This window comes from Caretta caretta, chromosome 20 (genome assembly GCF_965140235.1).
Source record: "Caretta caretta isolate rCarCar2 chromosome 20, rCarCar1.hap1, whole genome shotgun sequence".
NCBI lineage: Eukaryota > Metazoa > Chordata > Testudines > Cheloniidae > Caretta > Caretta caretta.
The window spans coordinates 22,618,349-22,631,873 of record NC_134225.1 but is presented as its reverse complement, the minus strand read 5'-3'; the positions used below and the strand labels follow the sequence as shown (position 1 = coordinate 22,631,873).

General features: G+C 54.5%; 1 protein-coding gene across 6 annotated transcripts in view; it reads left to right on the top strand.

Annotated features, from left to right (window-relative positions):
- CARM1 (coactivator associated arginine methyltransferase 1) overlaps positions 1–13,525 on the top strand; it is a 54,592-nt gene that overhangs the window by 23,503 nt on the left and 17,564 nt on the right. For 4 of the 6 annotated variants that reach the window (XM_048831454.2, XM_048831452.2, XM_048831453.2 and 1 more), the window contains exons 2-5: positions 23–148; positions 4,429–4,535; positions 5,171–5,275; positions 11,446–11,556. In XM_048831454.2, the coding sequence (XP_048687411.1) occupies positions 23–148; positions 4,429–4,535; positions 5,171–5,275; positions 11,446–11,556 (449 nt within the window). The remainder of the gene's footprint in view (positions 1–22; positions 149–4,428; positions 4,536–5,170; positions 5,276–11,445; positions 11,557–13,525) is intronic. The other 2 variants (XM_048831458.2, XM_048831460.2) reach the window with 1 other exon arrangement.

Here is a 13,525-nt window from a genome sequence, read left to right as displayed (position 1 = left end):
TGTTTCTCTTCTCCTCCCCCAGATGAAGATGTGTGCGTATTTAAGTGTTCTGTGTCCAGGGAGACGGAATGCAGCCGCGTGGGCAAACAGTCCTTCATCATCACGTTGGGGTGTAATAGTGTCCTTATGCAGTTTGCAACACCGACTGGTATGTCCCCTGGTCCTTTCTGCTTGCTAGTGGGCGGGGGGGAGGGGTTGGCTGCTTCACACCTCTGGGTTGTCCCCAGTTATACCCAGAGGAGACGCTTCGGCTACCCTATCAGTTGCTGTTCCAGGGCAGGCTTGTTCCCACAAGTTGATTCGCCAAACTCCTGGCTCTGGGACTCAACCAGCCTTCTGGGGCCTTTCTCTTTGGCCAGTGGTAATTGAGATCCCACCCTCAGGGCCTGGCCAACCGGACAAAGCCCTGGAGCACCTGCTGCAAGGACAAATCCAGCCCCTATGATGCTAAGCTAGTGGGGGGTTAGGGTGGGGTTCTCTTCCCCCTTCTCAGTAGTATCCTGGCTGTCCTGTGAGTCCCCCTTACCCCCATTTCCAGGCCTGGCTGCCTAGCCTCAGTCCCTGCAATGAACTGCCCCTCCTTGTACAACAGTGACCCCAGCTGGCTGCTGTGTGGAACAGCACAGAATAGAAATTAGGGGGTCGGTGCTGGTGGCTGGGCCCCCCCAGCCTACCAGGGAGGGGGTGAGTCCTATGTGCATCTCTGTAGTCTAGTCCCTGTTTCTAACTCCTGTGCCCAGATCCCCCTCCTTAGTGAATCGAGTCCTTCCCCCTCCCCTGCATTTCACTAGCAGCCTCAGGTCCACCAGCAGAGCTCTGTGTAACCTGCTGGGGTCTCTGTTCACCCCTTGGGTGCTGATCTCTTCTCCTGTCCCCCCCAATCCCAGCCAGCTCCTGTTCCGCTGCTTTACAGGAACCTTCCCCTGAAATGGCTGGACTGTCTGGAGTGCTGGCCCCTCCCTACAGGCCGTGTGCGCCAGCCATGCCTGCTCCCCGCCCCTCCCCTGGATTCATGTTCTTGTCTCTGAATCGGTGCTCAGGAATGTGAGCAGCGGCTGCTGGCTGGAGCCAGGCAGGTGCTCTGCAGACTTGTTCAGCATATGCGCCTCTGTCCTGAGCAGCAGCGCCCCCTGCTGTTCCAGTCCTGGCACGGGCGCCCAAGTCCTGACCCCAGCACCTCTGGCTCTCCCAGTCCTGAGCTGCTGCGGCTCCTCGCCTCATAGCGATGCTCATGCCCCTTTTGGATTATTATATCCTGGTCGGCTCTGCGAGCCGCCCTCTCCCCCCGAGCCAGTCCTGTCGCCTACCCAGGGCAGAGTCTGGTGGGATCGGTGTGTTCAGCGGCTTGGGCCCAGTGGCCTGGAGTTAGTCTGCCCAGGAGGCCATGGGTGCAGCTACTGACCAAGCCCCACGTCTCGTACCTCGCCAGGATTCTTGGAAACATTTCCAGCTCATCATCCTGGGCCATCGGCTGCGTCTCCACCTCCTGCTAACCTGCCCTTGCCCTGTCCATCCGTCCCTGGCATCTCTCCGAGACTCCCGATTTCAGGGCATAAAACCCAACCGTGCTTTCCTCCGTTCCCAGCTGCAGTTGATCCCAGAGGATCCTCTGACTACGTCTCATACAAATCTCTGGGTAAAGAGAAACGGGGTAAAAAATAGCTGTGACATCATGGTAGTGACACTACTAAGGTCGCCAATCAGGAAGAGGAGGGGGATGAAGCGTTTCTAGAACAAATAGAAGAAATATCCAGAACCCAGGACCTGGGAGTAACAAGGAACTTGAACTGCCCTGGACACCTGTTGGAAAAGTAATATAGCAAAACAAACCTTTCCACTAAGTTCTTGGGGTGTGCTGGGGACAACTCTGTCTGTTTCAGGAAGTGGAGACAGTAGCTGGGGGGCCAACCATTTCAGGCCTGATTCTGACCAACTGGGAGGAATTGGTAGCAAATCCGAGAGTGGAAGGCAGTGTCGGTGAAAGGGTTCGTGAGTCGGAGTGAGTGCAGTAGACTAAGGACAAGGGATTTCAAAGAATTGGACTTTAACAAACTCCAAGAACTGGTAGGTGAGGTCCCCGGGAAGAAAATCTCAGGGAAAAGTTGTTCAGGAGAGTTGGCTGTTTCTCAAGGAGATGGTGTTAAAGGCACAACGGCAGCCTAGCCCGAAGCAAAGGAAAGGCAGGAAGAATTGGAGGATCCATATTCGCCTCTTGCTAGAGCTCCTTAGTGACCTGGGAATCCAAAGAGAATTCCCCGGGAAGTGGAAACGTGGCCTACTTGCTAAGGAGGCGTACAGACAAATATGACAAGCACTAGGGGCAACATCAGAGGCTCTGACACACGAGTTACTCCTGGCAAGGGCAGAGAGGTTCTTTAAATACCTCAGGAGCAGGGGAGAGCAAGGCCTGTACTTAGCGGGGCCAGAGAACTAATAATTGACTTCAAGAAGGCTGAGGTGTTTAATGCCTGTTTTTGCTTCAGACTTCACCAAAAAGGTTAATGGCAACCAGGTCCTCAGTACAATTAATATTACCAAGGAGGAAGGAATGCAAGCCACAATAGGGAAGGAACAGGTTAAAGACTTTGATCAGTTAGCTGTATGCATGGCAGGGCCTGATCAGATTCATCCGAGGTACTGAAGAAGCTGGCTGAGGAATCTTGGAACCGGTAGCAATTATCTTTGAGACTTCTGCAGGGTGGGTGAGCTCCAGTCCTCCAGGACAAGTGCAAACATAGTACAAAGGGTCCCGGGCACTATAGACCAGGCAGCCTGACTTCAATAGCTGGAAAGATACTGGACCAAATGACTAAACCATCAGTCTGCCGGCACCTGGAGGATACTGGGGTTAGAAGGAATAGCCAGCACGGCTTTATCCAGAACAAACCCTGCCAAACCATCCTCATTTCCTCCTTTGACAGGGCTTCTGGCCCAGGGGGGAGCAGTAGGCATGATAGATCTTGCTGTTTTAGTCAGGTTTTTGACATGGCCCCATGTGACGTTCTCAGGAGCAAGCTAGGGAAGTGTGGTCTAGATGGAATTACTGTCAGGTGGGTGCACAACTGGTTGAAAGAGCACACTGAGTATGCTGCCAAACTGGGCGGGGTCCCTCTGGGGTCAGTCCTGGGTCTGGTACTGGTCAGTGTTTTCATGAATGACTTGGATAATGGAGTGGAGAGTGTGCTTATAAAATGTGCAGATGACACCAAACTGAGGGGGGGTTGGAAGCACTTTGGAGGGCAGGATTAGAATTCAGAACAACCCCAGCAAATGAGAGAATTCAGAACAACCCCAGCAAATGAGAGAATTCAGAACAACCCCAGCAAATGAGAGAATTCATCTGAAATCGACTAGATGAAATTCAATCATGTGCTACGCTTCGGAAGGAAAAGTCCAACACCCAAGTACACAATGGGGAGTTATTGGCTAGGAGGTAGTACTGTTGAAAGGGGCTGAGGGTTACAGGGGATCACCAATTGGATGCACGATGTAGTTGCCAAAAAGGCTAATATTCTAGCGTGTGTTAACAGGAGTTGGATGTCAGCCATAAGACATCGGTGTCCTGGTCTACTGGTGGAGTCCTGTGTCCGATTATGGACTCTCTGCATGTTAGGAAAGATGTGGACAAACTGGCAAGTCCGGATGAGAACAACCAAAATGATCCCAGGTTTAGAAAACCTGAGTTATGAGGAAAGGTTACAAACTCCCTGGGCAGGTTGAGTCTGGAGAAAAGACTGCAGGGGGGCAGAGGAGACTGGAAAACAGTCTTCTGATATATTCTGGAGAAGATGGGGGTCAGTTGTTCTCCATGGCCACTGGAGGTAGGACAATGATCCGCTTAGTGTGTAGTTTGGTTCGACACTAGGGAGAACTTTCTAATGCTAAGGACTGTTGAGCTCTGGAATAGCTTCCAAGGGAGGCTGGGGAATCCCCATCGGTAGAGGGTTTTAAGGACAGGTCGGACAAACCCCTGTCTGGGCTGGTCTAGGTTGACTCGGTCCGGCCTCAGCGCTGGGGGCTGGGCTCAGCGACCTCTCGAGGTCCCTCCCAGCCCCACGTTTCTGTGATTCTGCCCTGCCCATGGCTGTTCCTTCTCCTTCCTTGCCCCTGCCCTGATGGTCAGGGATCTCTGGTTCCTGTGATCCCAGCCTCAGGGCAGTCCTTAGTGCATCTCAGAGGCTTCCCCACTCATGGCTCTCTGCAGCCATATTTCCCCTTTGTTCCAGTGACCCTTCCCTCCCATTCAGCTTTCATTTCTTGCCCCTTCCCCCACTGCAACCCCATGAGGACCAACTGGGGCTGTCCTTGGCCCCGTTGGCCAGTGGGGCACACGGCTCATCAGGTGAGGCGCTTCCCCCCCCCTCCCCCCCGTTGGGTCTCTGCCAGCGATGACCCCTCTAAAGCCCCAGCGCTTGGTTCTGCTTTCAGATTTCTGTTCCTTTTATAATATCCTGAAAAACTGCCGGGGTCACAACATAGAGCGGTCAGTGTTCAGCGAGCGGACGGAGGAGTCTTCCGCAGTGCAGTACTTCCAGGTAGGAGGGCCCGCTGCTGCCCGATCTCCTAGGAGCTGCATGTGTAGATCTGCAGCTGTCCCTGCCTGGGGAGGCCCCCCGGCCCGCAGAAAAGGCCATGCGGCATACCCTCAGCAGTCCGTGCTCCGGGGGAGGGAGGGCAGCGTTGAATTGGTCCAGGATCCTCTTGCAAAGTGTGCCCCAGATTCGTTAATGACACATGGGAGGGAGGGTGCAGCAACCCAGCGCCCCTGCCCCATTCGGGACAGTAGCTGGCATGGGGAGGAGCTCCATTTAGCCCTGCTGCTTGCGGGTTAGCACCCCCTAGAGTGATGCTTGAATGTTGGGCTCAGTATTGACCATGATGGATGTGTGCCCAGCGCTGTTTTCTGCAGTGCCTTGGGTTTTCCTTGGAGATCTCCTATCCCAGGACCAACTGGCCCGCCCTGCCAAGGCCGCAACCTGAGATGGCATGGCCCCCGAGCTGTCTAAGGGGAAAACCCACCAGCACCCTGCCCCTCTCCCGAGCAGTCACCCAGCTGCTCTGTGCCGGCTTTGTTTTGGGAACCTTCGTCTCTGGCAAGATTCCATCCTCCCCCAGGCGAGACCCGCCTCCCTTTCTGGGGCGTAAACGAACTCTCTCATGTCTCCTTTAGTTCTACGGCTACCTGTCCCAGCAACAGAACATGATGCAGGACTACGTCCGGACGGGCACGTACCAGCGGGCCATCCTGCAGAACCACAGTGACTTCAAAGACAAGGTGAGGAGGAGGAGAAATCCTGCTACCCCTCTGTCAGACTCCAGAGGGGGGGGCTCATGGAAGAGGGCGTGGCCGGCACAGCATTGGGATCTCCCCTGCGGCAGTTCTCCTTTCTGATCACTGGGCAGGTCTCCGTACGCTGTTTCCCCTGCCTAGGGTGTAGGTCAGGGATGTATTTGACGAAGGCTGGGTTAATCTTCACCCAACCTCTGAGATGCTGTCACCGCCCCTGCTAGGATCCCTGTAGCCTTTCTGCATTGGGTTTGGGATCAAGCCAGCAGAAGGTGTTGGACCGGCCGTGTCCCGCGAGCCCTTGGATCTGTGCTATGGCGCTGAACCCTGTGTTTCGTGCTGTCTGGGGTCGGATAGTCGTGCCCACCACCAGGTGTGGGGTTTTTTGTTTTTTGTTTTTTTTTGTTTTTTTTCCAATAAAGTAACATGCAGCCAATAGCCCCAGTTCTCCGTGCGCTCAGCTAGTTACACCCGGGCTCCGGGCTGCTGGCCTGATCTCGGCTCATGTCTGCTGATAACCACGGAGAGCAGCAGCTAATGGAATATCCTGGGCAGCATGTTAATTGAAAACCTGCGTTGCTGGCCAGAGCCCCTCTCTTCCCATGTGAGCTTCTTGCCAACGCGTGCAAAGAGAACGAGTACGAGCTGCTGGCCGCGTCGGGCTGCTGAACTGGGTTTTCCGCTGTCTTTGCCAGGCCTGAAGCATCATTAGATCTAGTCTGAGCTCCTTTGTAACAGGAGTCAGAGAATTGCTCCCCATCCCCCTGCACTGAGCACAGTCCCTGGGGTCTGATTAAAGCATCTTGTTCCGAAAGGCTCCTGATTAGCAGATCTTGAGAGGTGGAGCAGCCGCCGTTCGCTGGCAGTTTGTTCCCCTGGTTAATCGCACCTCGCTGTTAAAAGTGGGGCCTTGTTTCTGATGAGAATGTCTGGCTTCAGCTCCCAGCTGTTAGTTCTTGTTCTCCTTGCTCCGCTACGCTAATGAGCCCTCTGGCACCCCCCGGTTTCGCCCCAGGAAGTTTGTAGACACTCTAATCAGGTCCCCTCTCGATCTTGATGATCCAAAAAGATTGAGCTGCTTCAATCTCTCACCCGAAGGTGTTTTTCAAGCCTCTGAATCATATTTGTGGCTCTTTTCTGCACCCTTCCCACGTTTTCAACCTCTTTTTTTAAAAATGTGGCCCCAGAACTGGCCACAGTGTTGGGCTCCCAGTGGCGCTTCGAGGTGAAATCGCCTCTCTCCTCCCCTGTTTTATATACCAAGGGTCACACCAGCCCTTTTCTCCATACAGGGCACTGGCAGCTCCCCTTGGTTTGCTTGTCTGCCATGAGCCCTACGTCCTTTCAGAGTCGCTGCTCTCCAGTCCCCCGTTTGTTGGGCTGGCTGCCAGCCCTTGTTCCTAGAGGGATAACTTGGCATTTGCCTGTGTTGTAACTCGTGTTTGAATGGGCCCAGCCTGCCAAGCGATCCAGATCACTCTGCGGGTCTGTTATATTTATCAACAAACTTGTCGTCGTATCAAAAACTGCACTCAGGTTTGTGAAATGTGACCTATTTTTCCATGTTGACTGGCAATAATTAGATTCCTCTTCTTTAATTCTTTGAATCCCATATCAGGTTTTTTACTATTTTGCCTGGGATTGATGTCCGGCTGGCTGGCTTATGGTTATCTAGGTCATCCTGCTTGTCCTTTTCGAATATGGCCACAAAGTCAGCACTCTTCCAGCCTTCTGGAATTTCTTTGATATTCTAGGATTCATGAAAAATTAACAGCGGTCCAGAGATCTTCTCCTTGCCCAACTATTTTAAGTCTCTTGGGTGAAAGTTATCCAGACCTGCTAATTTAAAAACGTTTCTACCTAGTGAATGCTGTTTAATGTCTTCCTCTTTCGCTAATGGACTGGAAAGTCTGAGTACATTGTCCTGCTTCATTCCAAATACAGGACAGAAATAATTACTGGACACCTTTGCTTTTTCTGTATCATTCATAATTTGCCCGTTTCCGTCTGGTAATGGGCCTGTACTGTTGGCTGGGGTTTTTTTTGGTTATGTGGTGAGTGTAGTGGGAACCAAAGTTGTCAGGTGTGGATCTGGTCCCAGAGAAGGTGGTGGCATTTCTCATCACACTGCACCTTCCGTCCAAGGATCCTGAGGCTTCCTGGCAGTAACTCCGCCCTCTGGGAGATGGGGAGTCTGTTATAGAGGAAAGTGAGGCACGGAAATGGGAAACGACTTTCCATGCGGCTGCGGCGGAATCAGGACTCAAACCCAGGAGTCCTGACTCCCCATCCGCTAGAGGGGACCCTAGTGCTGGGTAGTGGCTGGGATGGCGAGAGGAGGAAAGAAGGGCAAAGCAGTAAAAATGCAGCCTAGGTTCTCCGTGACTGCTTTTGGGGGGATCCTAGTGGTGCTTTAACTTCCAGGTGCCCTGGGAGGGGTGGGGTAAATCCAAGGGCTGTATCTGCCGGGACAGCTGTCTTCTGAAACAAAACTCAGTGTAGAACTCCCCAGGGCCGTGGGTCCCGTGGTGATGGGTACCCAGAGTACTGGCTCTGTTCAGACTCTTAGCCCCTCCCGGCCGGCTGTGATACGGGGCCGTTGGCCATGCTCGGGAGGAAAGGCAGGCGGCTTCGCAAGGTGGGCAGTGGGATGAATTATGACAGGGAGTCAGGAGCCTCCTGCCTCTGGAGTGGACTCCCATGGGAGCTCCATTGCCCGAGCAGCTAGACGAGACAGCGTGCTAGGAAAGGTTCTGCTGGGAGCTACTCTCTGGTGGGGCACTGATCACCTGCTCATGCCGATAGGTAGCTGCACCCAGAACGTCCTAAACCAGCCTGAGGAAGACAGCAGCTGATCCAGAGCCACGTGTTTCAGTCTGCGTGGTCTGATGCCTTCCGACCCTGCAGGGCAAGGGCCGGGACCGGAGAGCCCCGTTCTGGTACCGGCAGCATCGGGCTGAGCCGTGTAGACATTGCTCCCGCCAAGGGCTGTGCCAGGGATCGCACTGTGGCGTCGCTGGGTACGGGAGGGATTTCAAACACTGGGGCAGCAGGAGCCTGGTTCTCTCCAGTAATGGCCTCAGCCAGGCCTTGGGAGTGCCTGTCCACCCCCATCCTCCTCATGAGAGAGGTTGTGTTCCTTCCAGTGGGGGAGTTCAGTGTCTGACTCAGACAGTCCTTGGTCTCTCGGCTGAGTCTCCCCTTACTGTGATGGGGGCACAGAGCTAGAGTGGGCCCCCGCCCTTCTCACAGCCAAGAGCCATCAGAGGGCAGTGACTCCTGATCACCAGCGGCTGGGCCAGCTGTGAGCCAGCGACCTGGAGGTGACCCACGGGTGGTGCCTGTGGGTATGCCGCCCCCCTGCTCCCTGGATGAGGCAGCTGAAAGTATCGTGTATTTTCCGGACAGGCAGAAGCTTGTGAGTGGTGATCAGCGCCTAACCCAGTGGGATCCTGGTCCGTGCCGGGGGCATCTAGACGCTACCGCCGTACACCTTCTAAATACAGCAGGGGCTCCCTAGTCTCGGCTCTTGGCTTGCTTCCTGGGTGCCGGGAGGCACTCTGTTCCTAGCAACCACTCCCCTAATGGACCCACATGATCTGGGCACTAGACTGCCTGACTGACGGGTATAGGCATTGATGGCCACACCCACTTCATGCCATCTTGGTCTATGCATGTGACCATCCCAATTCCCACCATCCATCACAAGGAGACAGAGTGGCCTAGTGGACAGGGCAGCGACTGGGACTCTGGAGACCTGGATTCTATTCCCAGCTCTGCTGCTGACCAGCTCAGTGACCTTGGGCAAGTCTTCCACTCTCGGTGCCTCAGTTTCCCCTCCCAGCTTTTGGCTATTTAGCCTGAGATCTTTGGGCAGGGACTGTCTCTCGCGCAGTCTGTGCAGCACCTGGCACAAAGGGGCGCCCCGTCTTGGTCGCGATCTCTAGGTGCTTCTGTAATACACGTAATTAATAATTGAGATTAAGACTAACCAATTAGGCCACGCTGTCAGCCAGGGGACCAGCTGGCTTTGTATGTGAACCTTGTTCCTGGAGGGTCTAATTAGAACTCGCGCAGCGGGGGAATCGTGTGGAACTCGTGTCTGCGCTTGCGTCGATTTCATCTCCTGAGATTGGCAAGGGAGCCATTTGTATCAAAAGCTCTTTCTCTCTCTTTACCCTTCTTATCCTGACTTGGGCAGCCAGGTGATGGTTTGGTCTGCGGTGAAGATCCAGCTAACACACCTGTGTTGGACTCACTGGGGATGGGGTGAACAGTATGATCCGGCCTGGAGGGAGGATGGCAGATGCTCCTCCTGCATCGTCCCTTCACGTGCCTGGTCCTGTGGTGGGATTGCTTGGCCTGTCTGCCGGGAAGATTTGCCTCCGAGGAAAGGGAAGCTCAGCAGTTCTGGGCTAGTGGCAGGTGCTGTAAAGTCCCTCCCATCCCCATGGGAACCGTTCTCTGTGGGTGCGACCCGAGTGACACTGTGCTCTGTCAACTCGAGGGCTTGGCTTTCCTCACTAGCCTCGGGAGGCGCTAGGCCTCGGTCCTGAGTTATAGCCAGCGATTTTGCCTTGCACAGCCCCTGCCACCTGAGACCCTCAAACCACCCACAGAGACTTCACTGAACTGCACCCCCTGATGGGCCCGTTTTACAGAGGAGACAGCGTGGTGGGAGGCAGGTGACTTGTCAAGGTGGCAGCCAGTGGCATATCTGGGAATAGAGCCCGCTCTGTCCTAACCCGCTAGATCCCACTCGTGGGGATAAAACCCAGAAGTCCTGACTCCCAGCACCCCCATCCTAACCCACTAGATCCCACTCCCCTCCCAGTGCCGGGGATAGAACCCAGGAGTCCTGACTCCCAGCTTTCCATGCTCTTCCCACTAGTTCTCACTCCCCTCCCAGAGCTCAGAATGGAACCCAGGAGTCCTGGTTCCCAGGGCCTTTTTCTGCCCTTTCAGCTGTGCTTGCTTTCAATATTGCAGACGTACAATGTAGCATTTGTACACTGCTTTAAGCTACTGTGGGAGTGCTCAGCGTTGCTGCTGTTTGATCCAATAGGGTTAATTGGGAGTAAACATTTTTCCGTTTTATTGCCTCCCGGGGTGGGATTCTCTCCGGAGCAAGCAGGCGGTGAAAACCGTGACTCTGCCAAGGCAGGGGACCCCGTTCTGTAAATCTCCTGACAGATCAAGATCTTGGTGAATCTTTTTTTTTTTTTTTTTTTTTAAATGGGGCAAAGTTAGACACTTGAAGCAATTTCTCCCACCGCAAGCAGAGCTCTGAAAGCCGCGTCTTTCTGCCGGGAACGGCTGTTTTGAAAGTCTGTCTTTGTGGATAAGCTTTTTAATTTCAGTAGCTTCTTATCAGAAGCCAGCACAAAGATCTACATGCGCATAAGAGCAACTGATGCAGACGGGCGGTTCTGTCTTCTGCCGCCATGTTGCTAATTAAACGATACGTGCTTTGTGCCCTGAGAAGTCCCTGCAGCCTCGGTTCGCTTGTATTTGTGAGTCATTGTCTATAAAAGGAGCCCAGTTAAAATTCACCCAGTTGGAGCCGAGGCCGTACGACCCCCAAGACCGCTCTGAACTATGGACAATCCCAGACTCTTAGGAGCTGCTGAAATGCAGCTCCCTCTGGGGTGGAGCTTAGCAGCCAGTGCATCGCCCAGGGGAGATTTGACCCAAAGACATGGGGACCAAACCCCAGCTGTTGTGTAAAAGGCTGTGGGATCGTTTTGGTCCCTGCTGGTGAGAGCTTGGTTTGAGGTCTCGGGCGGGAGACTGGCCTGGCCCATAGGTGGCGGGATCTGTGGGGAGTTCAGAGGTTTCAAAACAGTTGTGGGGGGACTTAGCTTTCCTTTCTCCAACTCAAGCAAATATTTGGGAGCGCTCCTTTCCGAGGGGCGGCTTGTTTTCAATCCTCCAATTTTGGTGGATGGCCCTGAAACAGGAATTCTTCCATCCTGAGCTGCATTTTCAACCTGGTCTCTGGCACAGGCAAGCTGCTGGGAGAGCGAGGCATGCCGTTCCCCGCGGCGCACATGTCTGAACCAAAGGGATTGAACGAGCCCACTGGGTCAGTCGGTAGGTGGAGGGCGGGGGGGACTATCGGCAGCTGCTTCCTCACTCTCTCCCTCCTCTCTCCCCAGATCGTCCTGGACGTCGGCTGCGGCTCCGGCATCCTCTCGTTCTTTGCCGCACAGGCTGGGGCGAGAAAAATCTATGCAGTAGAAGCCAGCACGATGGCCCAGCAGGCGGAGGTCAGTACGGCTCACATGGCAGCTGCCTGCAGGTCAACACTCTTTGCCTTGCAGGGATGCTCCTCTGCCAAGGCGCTGTGGGCTGCTCTCCTCAGCCAAAGAGGAGACAGTCCCTGTGCAGCAGGGTGCTGGGTGCGGGAAGATCATCCTCCAGGTCAAAGAATCACATGATTGTGAGGGAGCTGAGCTGCAGCCTTCTGGGGCAGGCTTTGCCAAGCCAGCCAAGGCGTTACCTGGCTTGAAATCCTGTCAAGCATTCAAGCTTCCTCGTGGGGCTCCGTCAGGACTGGTGCCTCTCTCAGCCCTGGGGATATGGGAGCGCCAGTTCAGAACGGTGGCTGAGCCAGCGAACCGGACACCGGTGGAGCGTTGAGGAAGAGCCACCGTGGGAACTCAGCATTGCTCAGTCCAGCGTCCCAGCGCTAACTTCTGGAAGCCGGACCGGCATCAGCCCAGGCATCTGGTGAAGCGCTGCTTAGAACAGCGAAGGCTTCGTTTGATGGCATCTAACCGATGCGCAGACGCACCAGGCTTCTCTCTGTGCTGCGGAGACTCAACAGGTGCTCACGAGAAACAGGCCACAGCGCAAGACCTGGTACACGATGCTGCTTTTATACTTGGGCGTCAAAAGGAGCTGAGGGCCAGTGGGAGGCTCTGGAGCGACATGGTGGCACTTTGGCTGTATTATGAAGCTAGCCATTCTCATTTAGAGAGAGCCCCCCTCGGTCAGCTGGGTCCTAACCTCTTTTTATGGATGGGGAAACTGAGGCATGAGGAGGGGATGTGATTTGCCCAAGGACGCCTGCCATGTTGGTGGCAGAACCAGAAATAGAACCCAGGCATCCTGCACTCTAACCATGAGACATGCAGGACTCCGGCGCTGGAGTGTTTGCGGGACATAAGGAGATAAGCTGAAATAGTCTGAAAAGCAAAGTTTGGAGCCAGTTGATGAAACTGGGCCAGCACCAAGCCCAATTGGTTTATCCAGAGTGTGATTGTCAGGACTTGGACAGTTCCCAAGAGCGGAATTCCCAGGTTTGGCAGGGTCTGGGGAAGATGGAGTGAGATCAGAGCATCCCTAAAAAAAAGGGCAGAGAAAAACTGGCCACGTAGTTTGCTGGCAGAACTGGTGCTGGCAGGGTCCAGTGCACACGGTGGCTGGGAGGAGCCAAATCCATGCGGCTGGTGGAGGCTGGAAGGATGTACTTCAGATGATGCCACAAGGGTAAGGTCATGGCAGAAGGAGGCCGTGGTGATGTGTCCCCAGGACGGGGTTCAACGTCAGGGAAGCAGTGCTTTTCTGTCTCCTGAAGCCTCCAGACTGGCTGGCTGGAAGACAAGTGTTGGTCCAACACGATCCAGTGAGTTAATCCAGGGGTAGCTGCGTGAAGTTCTCTGGCTTGCTATGCAGGAGCTCAGGCTGTGGGGGCTCCTGGTCCCGTCTAGCTGTCAGATCTGTGGATGGGAACGAGCAAACGGTCAGCGTGCTGGCGGTGGGGATGACCTGGTGGGGTCTTCCCCATCAGGAAATGGCAGCTTCCTTGGAAGCACACACCCCTGCGGAAGACAGGAAGTGACTGAAGACCCCACTGAGGAGACAGGCAATAGCTGCGCTGTTGATGAGGAGTTGCTGCTGCTGCTATCTGCCTACTTGGTTGCAAGTTATGGCAAGTGTGCGGAAATGCCGGATAGCTTCGGCATTCTTGTATCTCCCGGCTGCTGTGGTCCTGCCCTCGGGACCCCAGGATGCTGCTGGTTAGTTGACTCTGAAAGCAAAGACCCGACAGGCAAGCTCTGGAACCGTGGTTTTCTTCTTCCAGGAACTCTTGTCCTGGGGTTCTAGATCCCTTTTGTTAACCGGTCACTCAGCTGATAAAGTGTTGCAGACCCCACATAAAGCACGGATTATTTTGGGCTCTGTGCGGAGGGGAGCCCTGTACTGATGCTTGGACTCGGAGGCAGGAGCTGA